Source organism: Myiozetetes cayanensis, unplaced genomic scaffold, assembly GCF_022539395.1.
Source record: "Myiozetetes cayanensis isolate MyiCay16 unplaced genomic scaffold, myiCay2020 scf1, whole genome shotgun sequence".
Taxonomy (NCBI): Eukaryota; Metazoa; Chordata; class Aves; order Passeriformes; family Tyrannidae; genus Myiozetetes; species Myiozetetes cayanensis.
The window spans coordinates 19,413,327-19,430,129 of NW_026086604.1; the positions used below are offsets into that span (position 1 = coordinate 19,413,327).

The 16,803-nt window shown below is 40.1% G+C and overlaps 1 protein-coding gene across 1 annotated transcript in view; it reads left to right on the forward strand.

The window, feature by feature from the left end:
* NCALD (neurocalcin delta) overlaps positions 1 to 16,803 on the forward strand; it is a 57,899-nt gene that overhangs the window by 25,231 nt on the left and 15,865 nt on the right. The window contains exon 2 of the mRNA XM_050327048.1: positions 15,716 to 16,112. Within this exon, the coding sequence (XP_050183005.1) occupies positions 15,735 to 16,112 (378 nt within the window). The 5' untranslated portion in view covers positions 15,716 to 15,734. The remainder of the gene's footprint in view (positions 1 to 15,715; positions 16,113 to 16,803) is intronic.

The following is a 16,803-nucleotide window of genomic DNA, read 5'->3' on the forward strand; positions in this document are numbered from 1 at the left end:
GGTAGCCTTCAAAACCAGCGGGTTTTGAAGACTGCTCCACAGAGGTCAGTGACAACCTCCTTTTCCACTAATATCCTGCTTTGCTCCAAATGTGCTAATTACCCTTTTCTGTTGACTTGTAGTGCATTAACAGTGATAAATTTACAGGCCACCTGTTTCTCTCCCATGTTTAGCTTGGGGCTAACTCATCAGGTGGTCAAAGACTCTCCTTCACAAACACAGCTTCTTAGCAGTGGTATTTAACCTTTCTCATCCAGTTCTACAATATTTCGCCTTTTCTGCCCTTATCACACGCAAAATTTGGTGAAGACACCCAAGTTTTGTGCCAGTGAGAATTACCTGCTGGTCCCTGCTGAGGGGCAGCATGTGGGGCCTCTCAGGCGCACTACTATAAACCTCCAGTTGGAAAGGAAGCCCATTATTGGATTTCCAGGTGCATACCTAAGCAGTGGGTGGAGAAGGGTGCATGAAACTTGTTTAGAAAGGCCTGATTTTTTCCCTGCAAAAGCAACAGGAAAAATCTAAGCAATGAGACACTCACTATTTCACAGCAGCTCCCCAGCTTTCAACTTTGTGCTTGAGGTGGCGACAACTCCTGTGCCAGAGCATGTCACTGCCAACAGGTGTCTGCACCTCTTGGCCCATACAAGTTTGTTATCACTTGCTAGCCACATGCTAAACTTAATTATGGCTAGCCAGCATCATGGGGCATGGCTTGTCCTCCATGTACTCGTGTTCCTGGTAGCCCCTGCTAGCGGTCCTAGTATGTCCATGTCCTCAACTCCTTTGGAAGGTTCTGCTTCCAGGTCTCTGTGAGATAAATCAGGATTTATGCAGGGACTGGGAATTGAGGGCTCGTCATGGGACACCCCCACCCACATAGCAGTGATGCCCACTTGTTTCTGTGCACATATAAAACTCAGAATATAGAGATCTCATCGTTTAAGTGAAGTATGTGTAGTTGAACTTTGGCCTCCACTGCTTTGACTACAGAAGAAAACAAGGGTCTAAAAATAAGGAAATGTTTGCCTCTTGGAAATTTTCTAAGCAATTAATCTAAGTATTATTGATGTTTCTAATTTTGTCAGCAGAGGGAGGACCATCAGTCACACTCAAAAATGCCAGCTCTTTGCTGATAGCTCGTAAAGTGGAATGGCTTTTTAATGAAGTTGCCAGAAGAAAGGTTTGCTGCCAAAATCAAGGATATTGCTCTATCCCACTCCTACTCCTTCATCAGGGAAACTTCCAAGAAAATTCTGGCTTTCTCCCAAAGATGTTGTGTGGGATTTTTTTTTTCTTTTTTTTAATTTGAGTGCCTGGAAACCAACTCCAAAGCCAACTTTACTGACAACCATTTAAAAATCAGAGTAATGACAATATATGCTAATAGGAGGTTTCACAAATCAGTATGAGATCACTGAAACCAGTTCCCATCTGATTACACATGAGTGAATGTGTGTGGGTTTGAACTGTGTTCATGATATGATGATAGCCACATCTTTCATTTAGAGTGAGATCAAATGAATCGTACCAAGGCTGGGTGGTAAACTGTTGGTAAGTGACTGTTTTATCATCCTGTGGAGACTAATGTGAAAACATCCTTATTTTATTTTAACCAGGTGTTAGATTTTACAGCACCTTGCAATGAACTATATACTGTTTCTTTATGAATGGCTCCCTTTCCTAAAAAATTCATTAAAAAGCAGTGAGCCTTGTGGGATACATCTTTTTTTTTTTAATAAGGAAAAAAACCAAATAGAGAATCAGAAGTTTTTATATATATTTGCATAGTTATCAATTTCTTAATCTTTCTTGGAGGATTCTTTTGGCAATTCATAGGAGGATCCCTGTTTTGCTCACTGTGATTTTCCAGCGAATTCATTAGAACATCAAGATATGAGACATATTTGGTGGAACAGGATGTGCTTTTATTATTCAATAAGTGATTTGTATGGTGATTTTATATGGTGCTTTACAAACAATTCTTCAGTGTTCATCTTGCTTCTAAGCAGTGGAGTTTCACTGGTTTTCATAACATTGGTATCAGAGGAGAGAATTAGGAAATATTTGATGCATGAAATGAAGAGGAAGTATGGAATGTCTGGGGAGTGGGTTGGGACAGAACTTATTGGTGAAGATGTGGAAGGGAAAATTGTCAGCTGAAGATATTTTAAGGACATCTTAAGAGCTGTATGTTGCAAGCAGGGAGGGGGAGACATTTAAAATGCAATTTATTCTACATTTTTATATATGAATATTTAGAATACATTTTTATACGGCATGACACTGAGAATGCAAGAAGTTAAGGTTACTGTAGAAAGAATGGGCCATATGGGGCATATGGAGCAAGAAAAGGTACTGGAATAAATAATGCCAGAGACAGAAGTCTCTATCTGTGAGATTATGATTACGTTAGAACATACAGTGCTGAAGGGATCTGAAATGTTGGCCATCATGTAACTGGTGAATCTTCCATTAGCTACAGGCAAAATGTTCTCATTAGAGTCAGCATCTCTCATACTTGCATACATCTCCATGTCTGAAAAGCAATGCTTCCCAGGAAAAGAATAAGATCTCTACCATGAAGGCAAATGCAGCAAGGCAAATCATGGTAGATGAAATGCTAATAATTTTCTAGTCATGAGATAGCAAATACATCTTCCTTAAGTGTTTCTTTTGGATGATTTAATTAGAAAAAGACACAGAGATTAAGCCCATAGATGGTATCCTTCCAAGGTTTCCAAACCCTGTTGCTTCAGACATAATATGTTTCATTGTTAGGATACTATTTTGACACAGGGTATGGTGTGAAAAATGCCAATATTTGCAAATGTTAATAGAAGGAATAGACACACATAATAAATAGAGAAAAATTTAAGAGAATTCTTTTTATGGCATGGACTTTTTCAAAGATAAGAAAAAAGTAAAAAGGTTGTGTTTGTTTTACGGAGCTAAGAAATAGTAGTGAAAAGTAACAGGTAAGGGGAAAAGATGAATAAAACATCAAAGAAAGGACAAAGTTTTATAGACTAACACAATGAGTAAGTCCTAGGAAATGAAAAATTGAGAGAGGCACTAAAAGTCACATACAAGAAATCTCAGAGACGCTGACATCCTGAGAACAGCACAGAGGCAAAAGTAAACCATCCTAAAAGTGTAATAGGATCAGCATTTCTGTTTATTTACAGTCACTAGGAAGTGAACAGTGACATTTTATTCCATGTTGGATAAAATCTGGTTTTCCTATAGTTAAACTTTGGAAAAAAGTTTTCTGGTTCTGCCACTTCTACTTTTCTACAACAATAATACAAATTGTTGTTCACAGGAGAAAAAACAGTTCGTTTGTTTGAAAACAGTTATCTGATGGACTTTGTTTACTTCCTCAGAGGATGTTAGTAGTGAAGGCAGAAGTGCTGTTAACCCATTCTTTTGTGGAGGAATTCATTTCAGTTGAATTTACAGAAAATTGTCAGTGATGGCAGAAGAGTTTTCAATTGATAATTCATATTTTGCCATCCAGATCCTGGGTTTATACAGTATTTCTCTTTGCAGTTTGTGTAATGCTATGAACATGTGAATAATTATTGTTGAATTCTTGTGAACAATTTTTTTGCTACACTGATTATGACTGTATGATACATTGCCATTTCAAAGGTTCCTTTGTAAAACAGAGTTGTTTATATGAGTGGCTACTACTTACACTTGATGTTGGTTTGTTTATTGATAGCAAGTAATAGCAAGAATATCAAGATTATACAAGCATTTGTTTACGTGTGTGAGAGAGACAGATAAAGGAGCACAGCAAATTATTTTTGCACTTAATTTGTCAAATGTTTTTCTATGCCTCTTAAGGGAGTTTGCTTACCGACCTTAACCATGTTGTTCAAACTCCCAAATTCATTCCTGTTGAGTAATTTCTAAAATCAGGCAGCACGCTGTGTTATGCATGAAATAGCAGTTGGGTAAGACACGGGTCTGTGTTTTTCACGGCATGTTGTCATGACTAGATGTCATTCTGACTTTCATGGTGAATAAAAATCAAAATCTTCATGCAGTAACCTTATAGAGTATCTCCAAGCTAAGTTTCCCAAGCTAAGCTTTTTCAGGTTTGCACACAAATGGTGCTCAGAGAGAAAAGAAAGCAGCATCTCCACATTAAATGCTGTTGTACACCCTTAGATCCAGCCCTCCCAGGCCAAGTGTCTTTGTAGAGTGGGGAAGAAGCAGGTGCTATAAGGTGGCTTGAGTAATCATCATATTGTTAAAAAAAAAGAAGAGATAGCATCATCATCAAAGATAACCCCATTCTTCTCCATGGAAAACTTTTCAGGGGGCACAACAAAGCATCTGAATTGGGGTCCATGGCCTAGCTTAGAAAGGTGACTGTATTGTTGGGCCAGCCTGGGGGCAATTATGTGGTTTTCCCATACCTTATCTGCAGCACGAAGGTTATATCTGTGAAGGCAAAGAGGTTTTAGGAAAATATAGCAAAGACATTGTCTTAAACCAAAATTAAAATGTTGCTTTATTTTGTTTGTGTTAAGGTCTTTCATGTCAACAAAACTTCTCAAACACAATTCATATTGACACTCCCTTGGTTGAAGTTATCTTTGAAATCCAACAGATTAATTTTACTATTAATATTCAAAATCAGGTATTTATCATGGAGCAAATACTCTATTTAAATTATCATTTTAAAACCTTTGTAAAATGGAAGTAGCTTACTGCACTGCAATTTGGGAATTACAAGTTCCCTTCAGATGTAGGAGCTGTAGGCTGTGCCATATGTCACAGGGAGGATGTTTTCTCATACATTCGCAGGAAAATCTTGGATTTGAATGATGAATTCCGTGAACTTGGCAATAGAGCATGAAGAATAAAATAGAAGTGGCTAGCCTCAGTCTCCCCTAGACAATTAGAAGCTAGAAACTTGCCATATGTCATTGAGTGCCATGAGCAATGCTGAGCATTAGAATATCACCCTGTTTTGCAGCATTACATACTGCCCTAAGTCATTAATACAAAGCAGATGGCTTTGTTGTTGATTAGAGCTGGTTAGAATCTGAAATTCCCATTCCAAAGGAAATTTTGACATTTATATTTATTTTCACTGCAAATTGGAACAAAACATCAAAATTTCCCAGTGGGATAGAAGTTAAAAGGGAACTGGAAACACCGAGTTATTTCACTTCATTGGCAATTAATTGTTTTCTCAGTAATATCAAACTACTGTAATTCTAAAATTAATATCTGATATAAATGCCAAAACAAAATTATTAAATCACACTGAAACCTTTTTACCTTGATAAAAGGAAAATATTAAGTTGAAACAATCAAGTCTGACATTTTCCCAGAATTTGTTTTCTTCAATGTGACAAAACATTTTGATTTCAGTTAAGCTGCATTACCTGATGGAAATGGGTTCTACTGAAAAAATGTTCACACAATGCTGTTGGTCTAGGGCCAGTAATTCACAGGATCATTTTGCAAGTTCAAGGACGTAAAAATTCTCAGAAATAAGACATACACAAAGAGAAAATTAATGCAATGTCTTCAGTTTAGAAACTTTCTTGAAGACTGCTTTAAAAACTCCTACAACTTCCACAAAATATATTTAGTCATCCAGATCCCTCTTATATTAAGTCCCTTGTGTCCAGTGCTAAGTGCTGGACAAATCATCCCTGGTGCAGACCTTCATATTTATGAACTTGTAAACTGTGACATTATCTTTGTGCATAGTTTCCATCTCCTTAGCAAAATTCTGGTCTTGGCTGCCAGAACCTCCCACTCCCACTCTCCTGTTGCCTACTTCCCTGGAGAAAGTTCCACTAACTCTCTTCAATATGGAACAAAAACTCATAGTTTCTCTCCAGGTAGGAACCTCCACAATAATTTCTTTCCCTATCATAAGAACATCTTTAAAAATATTCAGTTTGCCAGCTAATGGCTCAATTTTTTCCAGTAATGTGCTTTCATTTTTTTCTGTCAACACCAAGTCTTTGCTGTGGGATAGGAGACCATCTGTTAATTTTTTTTAAGGGTAGACTAAGCACAAATGTCACTCTTTGGGAGTCACATGCTATTTATTTACAAAGATAAAAAAATCAAGATCATGAATTCACATCAGCTTCTCGTCTTACTTTGTGCAACAGTAGCTTTCTGCTTTAGTTTCCACTACCCTCCACTAAGGTATTGCATATATGGTTACATAAAAGGACCAAATAAGATGTAGGACAGATTAGAAACCTGATGAAGTGTCTGCTAGATGAGTTTGATGCCTGGTGTGCTCAGGTGCATTGGGGAAGATTATGTTACTACTGGTGAGTGCCCTACACAAAGGAGAGAAGCCCTACAGAAGAAAGTAGAATAAACAGTGTTTGACATAGCTGGACACGTGAGTATCAGGATAAAGACAAACAGCAGTGACGCAGGTGTGTAGGAAGGCTGGCTTTTCTAAAACACTCACGCCCTCATTAGATACCAAAATCAGTGGTGCTATTTTGTGGCAGGTCTCAGTTTACTGGATACAGCCATTTTTGAGAAGCTACCTATTACACTGGTGCCCAAATGGAAGGTGTGTTTTGTTTGAGAAGCCAGAATTTAATTGTGGGCACTGGGCACTTGGAAAAATGTGACCTTGAGTATTTTAGGAAATGTGGTCCAGAAATGGATTGTTAACCAAAGAGACTTTAGGCTCACCAGTTGCTTAATAGGAGACACAGTAATTGCAGAAAATTTCTATCATGTGGATCTTGATATACAGTCTTCTTTTGAAAGAATGTCAATGGGTCATGCAGAAAGAATATTCTGAGTTGGAAGGGATCCACAAGGATCATCGAGTCCAACTCTTAAGTGAATGACCTGTACAGGGATCAAATCCATGACACTGACATTATTAGCACCATGCTCTAACTAACTGAGCTAATCTCAGGGTAAAGTCACCTCCAGCTGGAACAGGTGAGAGATTTTGCCAGCTCCCCTGCTGTCAGCTTAACACCCATGTTTATAAATACTGCAAATGTCCTGAGCTTAGTGAAACAGCTGAATGCAGTAAAATCTGAAAAAGCAGCCTCCTGGGGGTGGATGTCCTAATGTACCGTTACCAAAGTCCCTCTTGCCCTTTGCCATACAAAATTAGGCAAAGGCAAACATGCTTTTACAAAAATACTATTTCCATAGAGTTTTAAGAAATGAAATACATAAATATATATCTAATTCCCAAAAGAGTCATCTGAAGTCTGCCAAGACAAAGAGTTTATTACTTTAAAGACCTTAGATGGTTCTACTCAGGATTAATGAGCAAAATGTTGGGGTTTTTTCTTACACAGCATATCGTGAACTGTTGCTTCTCAACTTCACAAATGAATGACTATGAACCGAAAAAGTGGGTGAACAGTGGCATGGTTTTTATTTTTGTGAGCTCTAAAAGAATTGGGAAGAAATGAAATTAAATAGTGAGACCTTTTGTGAGTGTGAGAAGTAGGCTTAAACATAACTATAAGAGTTCTTCTTTTGTCTAGTTTCTCGTTTTTATTTTCCCATTTCTCATGGAGGAGGAAAAAGTTACTTTCAAGCTGTTCTGGGTGGGTGAAGTCTTTACTGGTCATGGGGAATGGCTGTCTGACTCTTACTGCACCATTTTTCACACCGCTCATAGAGTGGTGGCATCACTTCCCAAAACACTCCAGACAAAGTCTGGGACACTAAGAAAGGTTGAACTGCCAGATTCCCCACTGTATGCATAGGGTAGCACACATTTACACCCACTTACACCTTGGAGGGTCACTGTAGAATTTGGGAACACTGATTGCTTTGCATGTAACTCCAAGCAGTCCCTTTTCTGAGTGTCTTCATTGCTTGCCTACCCTGGCCTGAGGTTACACCTTAACTGAGCTGCAAACCTTCCTAAAAATGCTTAGGTGAGCTCTGTCTGAAGCAGTAGAGATCTGTGCTTAAGTAAGAGAGCTCCATCTCCCCTGGGTTGAGGGACAGCCAGGCTGTTGGCACAGCAGCAGCAAGTACCTGATTGCCAATAGGTTAAGGACAGACCTGATTTCCCCATGCAGTCAAAATCTGATGAGTGGAGGTGGAGCGAACAGACATGAGCAAATACAGACACTCCTCTCTGATGGATAGATGTGCACCAAAGTTCATTCAGGAGCAGCTTCACAAACAGTCTCCTAGCCCTAAATGCGGGGCTTTAAGACGGAAAGAGTTACTAACCATGAATGTGAGAGGAGTCACCGCACAATCTGCCGCACTGCACAAATTTAAGGAACATGCTCTTTTCCCCAGCTCCCAATACTAGAAATACTCATGCCTAGTCATTCTTTTCCTAGCACACACTCAGCCTTACAGGAAACGCTTCAGAAACAAGAGAGCTTTTCTGGAAGCCCCAATGATGCTGAAGGTGATGCAGAAGTGAGGGGATGGGAAGGCATCAACCCTTTCACTGCTCGAGGCTAAAACTCTGCTTATTGGTTTCAAAACAGTTCTAGCTGAGACCATGGGCTGTGCTGAGAGTAACCTGATAAGCACTAGGCTATTATCTAGTTAAGACATAGATACTGAAGACCACAGTAGTAACATGGTAACATTTATTGATGCGGCACTGCCTTTTCTGCTGCTTCCCCCTCCTTCACCCCTGTATCAGCCCTCATTGCTGAAATGCAAAAAGGAATTATGATGAAGAACAATAAGAGACAATGTCGAACAGCTGTAGCGTTTCTCTGCCAGAGCAAATCTAGGGGGAGAAGAGCCTGGGCTTTTGATGTTCAATATCCATAAGCGCCTCCAAGTTTAAAACACATGAACTCTGTGCAGCTGCTCCTGCTTCTTCTGCTTGGACTGCCCACCTCAACCGAAACTCAGACCTGTAAAGGTTTTGCTTTTAATTTTTGTCTTGAGTTTCTCCAAGGTAGCAGGAAAGCACAGAACAAATACTGTCAAAGGAGCAATTAGAGCCACCTTTGGTAGGAAAAGGATCCCCAATAAGGGGGCTGGAGGAGCAGGAAGGTGTCGCTAAACAACACAGTAACAGCAGTGAAAAAAATCAGACAAAGATCCTAGTACAAAATGAGTGAAATTTATTGTGATGAACAGGTTATGAAGTACCAATGGGCATCCGGATGGCACGTGTGTCCCCTGTTCCTTCTGTTGATAAATAAAGCATAAATACTGAATTATGATCCCATCCACACCTTTTCCTTGCGTTTTTTCATCTTAATTTCTGCATTAGTCTTCATTCCTGTTCTTTGATGTCAGCTACAGTTGTAGCCAGAAGTATTTGGGTACTTGTTATACTGCACTGCAAATCTGTTTACTGCTGCTCCTTCTGAATATTAATAAGACAATGTTAGATTTTTTTAATGAATCTTGCTCATGAATTTTATCTGGTGTTTGCTGTTTGCCAATATAAACAGATAAGTGGAGGGTGGCAAGGCTCAAAATTTTATTCTGCATATAGTTATTTTTTTGCTAAGTCCCTCTGTGATTTTTAATAAGTTTGGTTTTCTTTCAAAAATATGTTCCAAGATGCTGTTAAAAAAAAATTAAGTAAAAGCCTTTCTTGGCAAGCATCTCCACACTGGTTACTCAGATGAACGTGTGAAAACAAACCAGAAATGGCCAGGGGGAAACAAAGTGGCTGCTTCCAAGAGCTTGTGGGGTAGTTTCTGTGGAATGGAGAATAAAAAAATAAAATCTCTTGATCAGGTAGCATTTACGCTTCCTGGCAGGAAGCTAAAACTGGAGAAGTTATTCTTCCCAGCACTGCTGCTGTAATCAGAAAACACTATGCTGTAACCAAAAGCACTATGTTCCACTAGTGGGGTCTGCACTGGCACTGGAATTTCCAGTGGGACAGTGGAGAGCAGCGCTGGAGGTGGCTCTGGGGTTGTGAGCACCAGAAGGGCCAAACGAGAGCAATGCGAAAGAGCAGTGCTCTGCCAACCTGCTCTTCAGGAGCTCAGGGAATGGTCACAGAGTTTCCTGGTGCTGGAGCACATCAGAGATCACCAGACCCATGTCCCTGCCTAAGCCTTGCTGAAGAGCTCAATGATGACAGACGGTGCTTTGCCCACATTTACTGCTGGGTTTGCATTTGGGACCAGACCACGGCAACATCGGTGTTCCAGCCACAGGGAAACAGCATACACAGATGGGAAGAGAATGTATCATTTGAGATAGCTGTTGCTTTGAACTATCTCATTACAAAGCTTGTACAGGAGTTAACAGTATTACAGCCCAAAGGAATAAGTGACCTTATGAAAGAAATTTGGTTTTTATACCAAAATGTGTTCACCAAGGCCTTGGCTTTTGTAAATGCACATAACTTCTATTTTTTAAGGGCACAGACATAGATGAACAAGAGATGCATTTGGAATTGTACATACACTGGATCACAAATAACGAGAGTTCGCAGAGACTGCCACATGCTATAATTGGTGAACTGGTATTTGGTATCTGAAGCTTTGTCAAGCAATGATAGCAGCTGGCAGAGGAGAAGGAAGAGGGTAGTTCTGATGCTGTGAAGTGTTGATAACAGGGCAAAATTTTGGCCTGGAATCCCTGGGGACACATCCCCAGGCAAAGTCCTGTGCTTTGAGATGCTCTGAGTCTCCCCTGACATCCCCCCACTTATTGCAGGGTAAGAGTCAAACCAATGTTTGATCAACCAGGACAGAGCAGCACCCCTTCTTTGAGCTTGTGACAGAGTGGAGTTGCACAGTGACAGGCAGAGAAAGAACTGGTAGGAGAGGCAGAAAGTGGTGGCAGGACAATTTAGTTTGCAGGAGCCCTCTATGCTGTGCTGTGAAGCTGGTAGTGACAGGAGATGACTGCTGGTGGGTAGAACATGAAAGAAGGTGAGATCCCTGCTGTGTGCAGGTCTGTAGACAGCTTGAGAGGTAGATGATGTACCTGAGTCCACTTGTCACGCATCCAAGTTTTCAGTAACAATCAACCATTACTCTGGAGGAAAAAATACAACAGTGATGGTGAGCGGAGAGTCGCACTTGTACCATAGACAAGTCATTAGGCATTGCCACGAGGGACTGACTCATGCTGGAGCGCTGCTCTCTCACCATTGCCAGGTAGCAGAGCTGGGTCAGAGTGATGCTGTTGTCCTGCCTGGCCTTTAGTTCATTCCAGCAGTCATCAGGAACTTGTACAGCTGCTTGGCAAAGATTGAAATCCCACAGCTGCTAGTCTCAGGAAAATTCTCAAATTATGTGTTAGAAATATTAAAGACAGCATTGCACCCATAAGTAGATTATTTTTTGGAAACAGGTCAAACTGTGTGTGTTAGTAACCAAGAAAGAACAGTTTCTGAAGACAAAAATCACAATAAGGAAGTTTCATTGCTTATTTCTGAAAAGTTTTCTGCTTTCATTTATAGAGTTGGTGTCTGCATCCAAGCTTATGGTGTGATTCGCCTTGCTATTCCCACTGGAAATAGATCAGGCAGGACTTGTCTTCAAACTGATTATTCACACCTTTCAGGTGCTTTGTACCCTCTTAGCTATGAAGTACCCAATAACCTAAATTTTCCATTTTTAGAGTATGCTTCCCTGAACAAAAGCCCCTTTCTCATTATACTTTTTCTCAGCAGTAGACTTCCCCTCAGATTTAAGCCTAAATGAAAATTAAGATGTCTTGTTATCTTTGGCAGGCTGAGCTCAATCAAGAAAAAGAATACATAGTGTTTTCTTTTATATGATGGGTGTCAAGTCTGAAGGGCAAAAGCACTGTTAGAGTTGTGTTGCTGGAACTTGCTTATTATAGCGAACCTTCAACAAAAAAAATTTATTTCTTTTAAAGAAGTGCATTTAGATTCTTGCATTGCATTCATGTAGCAATTCCAAAGCTGCGTGCTTGTGGCTGCTGCAGCTTCCCAGCTCCTGTGAGGATGTTGCTGAAGCAGACAATACATTTGTCTTACCCTGGGGTTTCAGATTGGGGTAACAACTCTGTGAGCAGCAGCAAGCTGCTGACAAAGAGACACATGATGGAATAGATGTTCATTGCCTTTCTGTCCAGTCAGTCCTCCCTGTCTGAGGAGAAGGCTCTAAGAGCATCACTGCCCTGCCTGCACACAACATACTGCCCTGCAGGGAAGGCCAGTCAGTGCAGTGTCAGTGGCTATTTATGCTGAATTGTCTCAGGCCTGTTGTCTGTCCAACAGCTGTGTCTTCAGTCTCAAAAACGCCGCATCTAGACCTGAGTAGAACAAGCTCTAAGTGTTTCCTTTAAGGAGCATTGCCTATGACATTACCTACAACAATCAGTGAATAGGGATTCTTTCCATAGCAACTGCACAGCAGTTATGCTTTAGTTACTGATCTTATGTAGTTGTTGGCTGAAATGGAATCAACCTTTCAAACCATAAACACATTACATTCTTTTTACCAAACAATATTGCCTTAAGAATCAGGACCTTAATATTTTAATGTGTTGTTATATCTAGCAAGTCATTCATATTTTGTCTAACACCATTGTATCAGAGGAAGAAACTGTAGAGATGCAGTTAAACATAATTATTAAATGCCTAATTTGCCAGGTTTTTATACCTACAACAGCCATTTCTCAGTATTGTCAATATTCTACTTTGCCATTGTGATTGCTCTTCACTATTTACTTGCTGTATTTTTAACATTTAGTCCTGTATTAGAAATTTGATAGATCTACAGAGGTGAAAAAGTGGGAAAAAAATGCCTAAAATCATGTTCAATTTTATTCTGTGCATTTATTGCTGTTATTGTTAGCTGACATTCCCTTAGCTCCCTGCACTCTGCCCATAACCTAATCTATCCTGAAGAGTAAGGCAGCAGTCTATGAAGAAATTATAAGGATCTTCAAGTGCCTTCAAGGATTTTCTGTACTTGGACTGCAAAAGCATTTTGATCTGTTGTTGGTAGAATGGGCACAATAAATCCCATTTTGACGGTTCCTAGAATACCACCTATTAATAAGGAATGATCTAGAGGGCAAAGAACACGATACCAATTCATCACAAGTGGACTCAGAAATAATGCTACTGGTGTTGACTGCATCATCTGGCATCACAGTGGCTGTGGATTTCAACCGCGGGTGGCAAGTCACGAGTTGTTAGCTCTCCTTTTCTGCCTGGAGAACACACATTTTTCTGGTTGTGATGTTCTGCAAGGCAGTGCATTCTGCTCTTCTGTATTTTTTATTATTTGGTAAAAATATGCTGCACCTACAACCTTGTGTGGCTTTGAAGGTGTTATATTTTGGACTGAAACACAATCTTATTTGCCACCTCTTGAAGGACAGTGCCTGCAGCTTACCTCACTATTTTATTTTTGAGAAGACTCTGGACTGGAAATGTGCAAGTAGAGTTTTCCATTTTCAAATGTTCAAGTCATTAAAAAGCAGGAGGGAATTATATGGCTAATGCCAGCTCACTCCTACCAGAGCTGGCTTGCACCTTTGTCAGGAGTCTTCCCTCCCTACTCTAGTGGTCTGGAAATTGCGCTGCCCTTGGGGCTGCAGAAGAGCTGCCGACTGGGGCTGTGGGCAGCTGCCACCTACTCTGGGGATTATACTGGGGGTTTTTGTGTTAAACTGGTGCCACTCTAAACTAAGCCTAGCCACTTCACTTGTCCAGTTGCTTTTCCATCCCACTGGCAGACCCTGACAGTTTTGTTTTGCCTGACATAAAGCCCTCTGGCTGCCCTAGTGTAATCTGTTCGCTCAGCTAATTCCCAGGTTGTTTATTGTGGGCCCCGTCCAACACCCGCAGAAGGCCACGCAACCTTCAGCTGCCTCGGCAGCTGTTGGACTGCGCCTATAAAACAGGGACTATATGCTATTTTCAGGACATTAAGAGCTTAGATTACTTAAAAACTCTACAGTGGTGTGTTTTGATCAGCATAAAAGGAGGACAGGCAGCAGAAAAAAATTACCTTTGATGTGGTATCTTCCACTTTTCAGGTGTTTTGGAGACACTTTGGAGGAAAAGATATTGTTTGGATCAAGGAAGTCATTTCCTGACCTGAAATGGTGAGGAGATGAAGAAGCTCCCGTCAGGCAGGACTTGTCACCCTTTCCAGCCTCCTCTCTGTAAACAGGGGAGTCTATTCTCCATGAACTGTGTAGGCAATGAGTTTAGACAGGACAGCTAGTTCCCAGACTAGATATCTAGTTACCAGACAGCCATCAGTGGAACTTGTGGAGGCACAGGTGGATCTAGGATGGATCCCATAGTTTTCCCCTTGAGAAATAAAGCTTTTTGGTCATTCTGGTCCAAGAACACAGCAAATGAAGGAGTCAACTCTCTAGCTGCTTTGGTGAGTTCAAATTCCTTCAGGAGAAGGGGAGCTTCTCATCACAAAAAAAAATTAGCCTCAATTTCATCTTCCCAGTGCCAAACAGTCGATTAGCTTCAAATGCTGGTACATTTCTCAGTAGCTGCTTGTGACATGTATCAATACTGTATTCTTCTTCAATTTCTAAAAGTGATTTAAACCTTGGTTTAGAAAGGACATTTTATTGAATGCTCAATAACCTCTCCAGTCATTGTTCATAAATACATTTCTGGCCCAGAGACTTCATTCTGACAACAGTGTGAAAGTCCTGTTTAAATTATTTTGCAATTCTACTTAAGTTATCCATATATCAGATCTTAGTTGTGACTGTTGTTTGCATGACAAATTCTCAAGCAGGTTTCTGTTGGTAGAGAATGGCTTTCCACAAATCAGGTATAATGGTAAGCTTCCAGTGACACTGATGTTGCCTTTTGGAGCCAACATACTCCTGCTCCAAAACTTAAAACCCAAAGGCATTAGTCATTAGTGAATCTTCTGTACAATATGATATGTAGCAACTTGCCTTAAATGAGATATAATTAAGATGATTTGACAGAACCTGTATCCAATAATTCTTCTTAATGGTTAATTTAAGGGAAACGAATTTCCAATTTTGTTATCTGGGTACTTTTTCTTCCTCTTTTTTTTTTTTTTTTTTTTTTTTTAAGAGACATCTTCAAACAGCTGTGACCACCTGGTTTACTATTGCTTAGATCCAGTTTTTGGTTACTAGGAAAATTAAAAAACACAGTAATAGTTTGAGGTAGGTGAATCCACCACTGAGAAAATCTCTTCAGATTTTATCTTCATTTTGAAGTAAAATGGGAACTGGTCCATGCCAAATAACAGAAGCAGTTTCTGGGTTGCTCTGTTTGATTCTGACTATAAAGATATATCTAGAAGGGCTTTGGAGCTCCTGGTTTCAGCACACATTGCAGTTGCACCTTGATCCCATTTTGAAGCAAGACCAAGGGAATATAGCCCTTTGTACCTGCCTGGTTTCTTCCACCAGAGGTACAAAAAAAATGTATCTCATTAGTCCAGGTCCTCGACACAGTTGGGTGACTGGGATGGAGGGTGTGCTGCAACATCCAGCTACTGGTCAGCTGTACCTTGCAACATCCTTGTGCTTTCAACGTCAAAGTAGGATGGCAAAATTTCAATGTAATCAAAGTTCTCCAAACTGTCAAGACTATGTAATCAACATGTAAATTAGGCTTGTTGATTTTTCAGAGTATATCTGTAGTGGTAGACATTGTCCAAAGTTTCAAATGATTCCCAAGAGTGAACTGTCATCAGAAAATTCAGAATACAGCATCCTATCTACAGCCTCCAAGCTAGTCAGCATTAATAATAATTCATATGCATTTGTTTTTGCTCTGCAGGTAATATTTTAACTCCAATATGGGAAAGCAAAACAGCAAACTACGCCCTGAAGTCATGCAAGATTTGCTAGAAAGTACAGACTTTACAGAACATGAGATCCAGGAGTGGTACAAAGGCTTTTTGAGAGACTGTCCAAGCGGACATTTATCTATGGAGGAGTTTAAAAAAATATATGGAAACTTTTTCCCTTATGGGGACGCTTCTAAGTTTGCGGAACATGTGTTCCGTACTTTTGACGCCAACGGAGACGGAACAATAGATTTCAGAGAATTCATCATAGCCTTGAGCGTAACGTCGAGAGGTAAACTGGAGCAGAAGCTGAAGTGGGCATTCAGTATGTACGACCTTGATGGGAACGGCTACATCAGTAAGTCAGAGATGCTGGAAATCGTGCAGGTATGTGCTGCTCAGAGACACCCCTTGGCTGCTCTCCTCCCCAGCAAATTGTGAAGAAATGTTGCAATGAGACACTGAATTAAAAAATGGCAGTATTGGTTTATGATCTTGTGTAGCTGCTTGGATACAAAATGCTATTTTATTTGGCAAAGATCGTGTCACAATTCAAACTACAGCATTTGATACCCGCTGCAAGTTTTTCCTGAGCAACAAGCTGCATTTCTGTTGGGCATGTCTGTTGGGCTGGAACACAGCAACTAACCTGCTGATAAATGTGATTCTTTCCTCTGGGAAATCACCCTCAATTAACTATGATTAATTACAGTTGAACAAAGTAGGTATATTAGAACAACCGGGCCGTGTCTTTGTAAGGAAGGCAGGCTTCCTCCACAATAAGAAACATGTGCTTTGATTTGTTACTGATGTTTACTTCATGTTATTATGAAGAATCAGCTCACATATTTTAAAGATGTCTATCTGTTTAATTCCAGTGAGGTCTGTGTACTTAAAATCATACTAGCTGTCTTCATAATAGGTTGCCAGTACAGATAAATCTTATCTGAGTAGATGATGATTCCACACACAGCCCCATTGGTTGTGTTTTCTTGTGATGTTAGTAGGAGTTCGACTTCACTTTGGCTTTCTCTAACTTGTTTTTGCCCTTGAGGCACATTACTCTACTGAAACATTT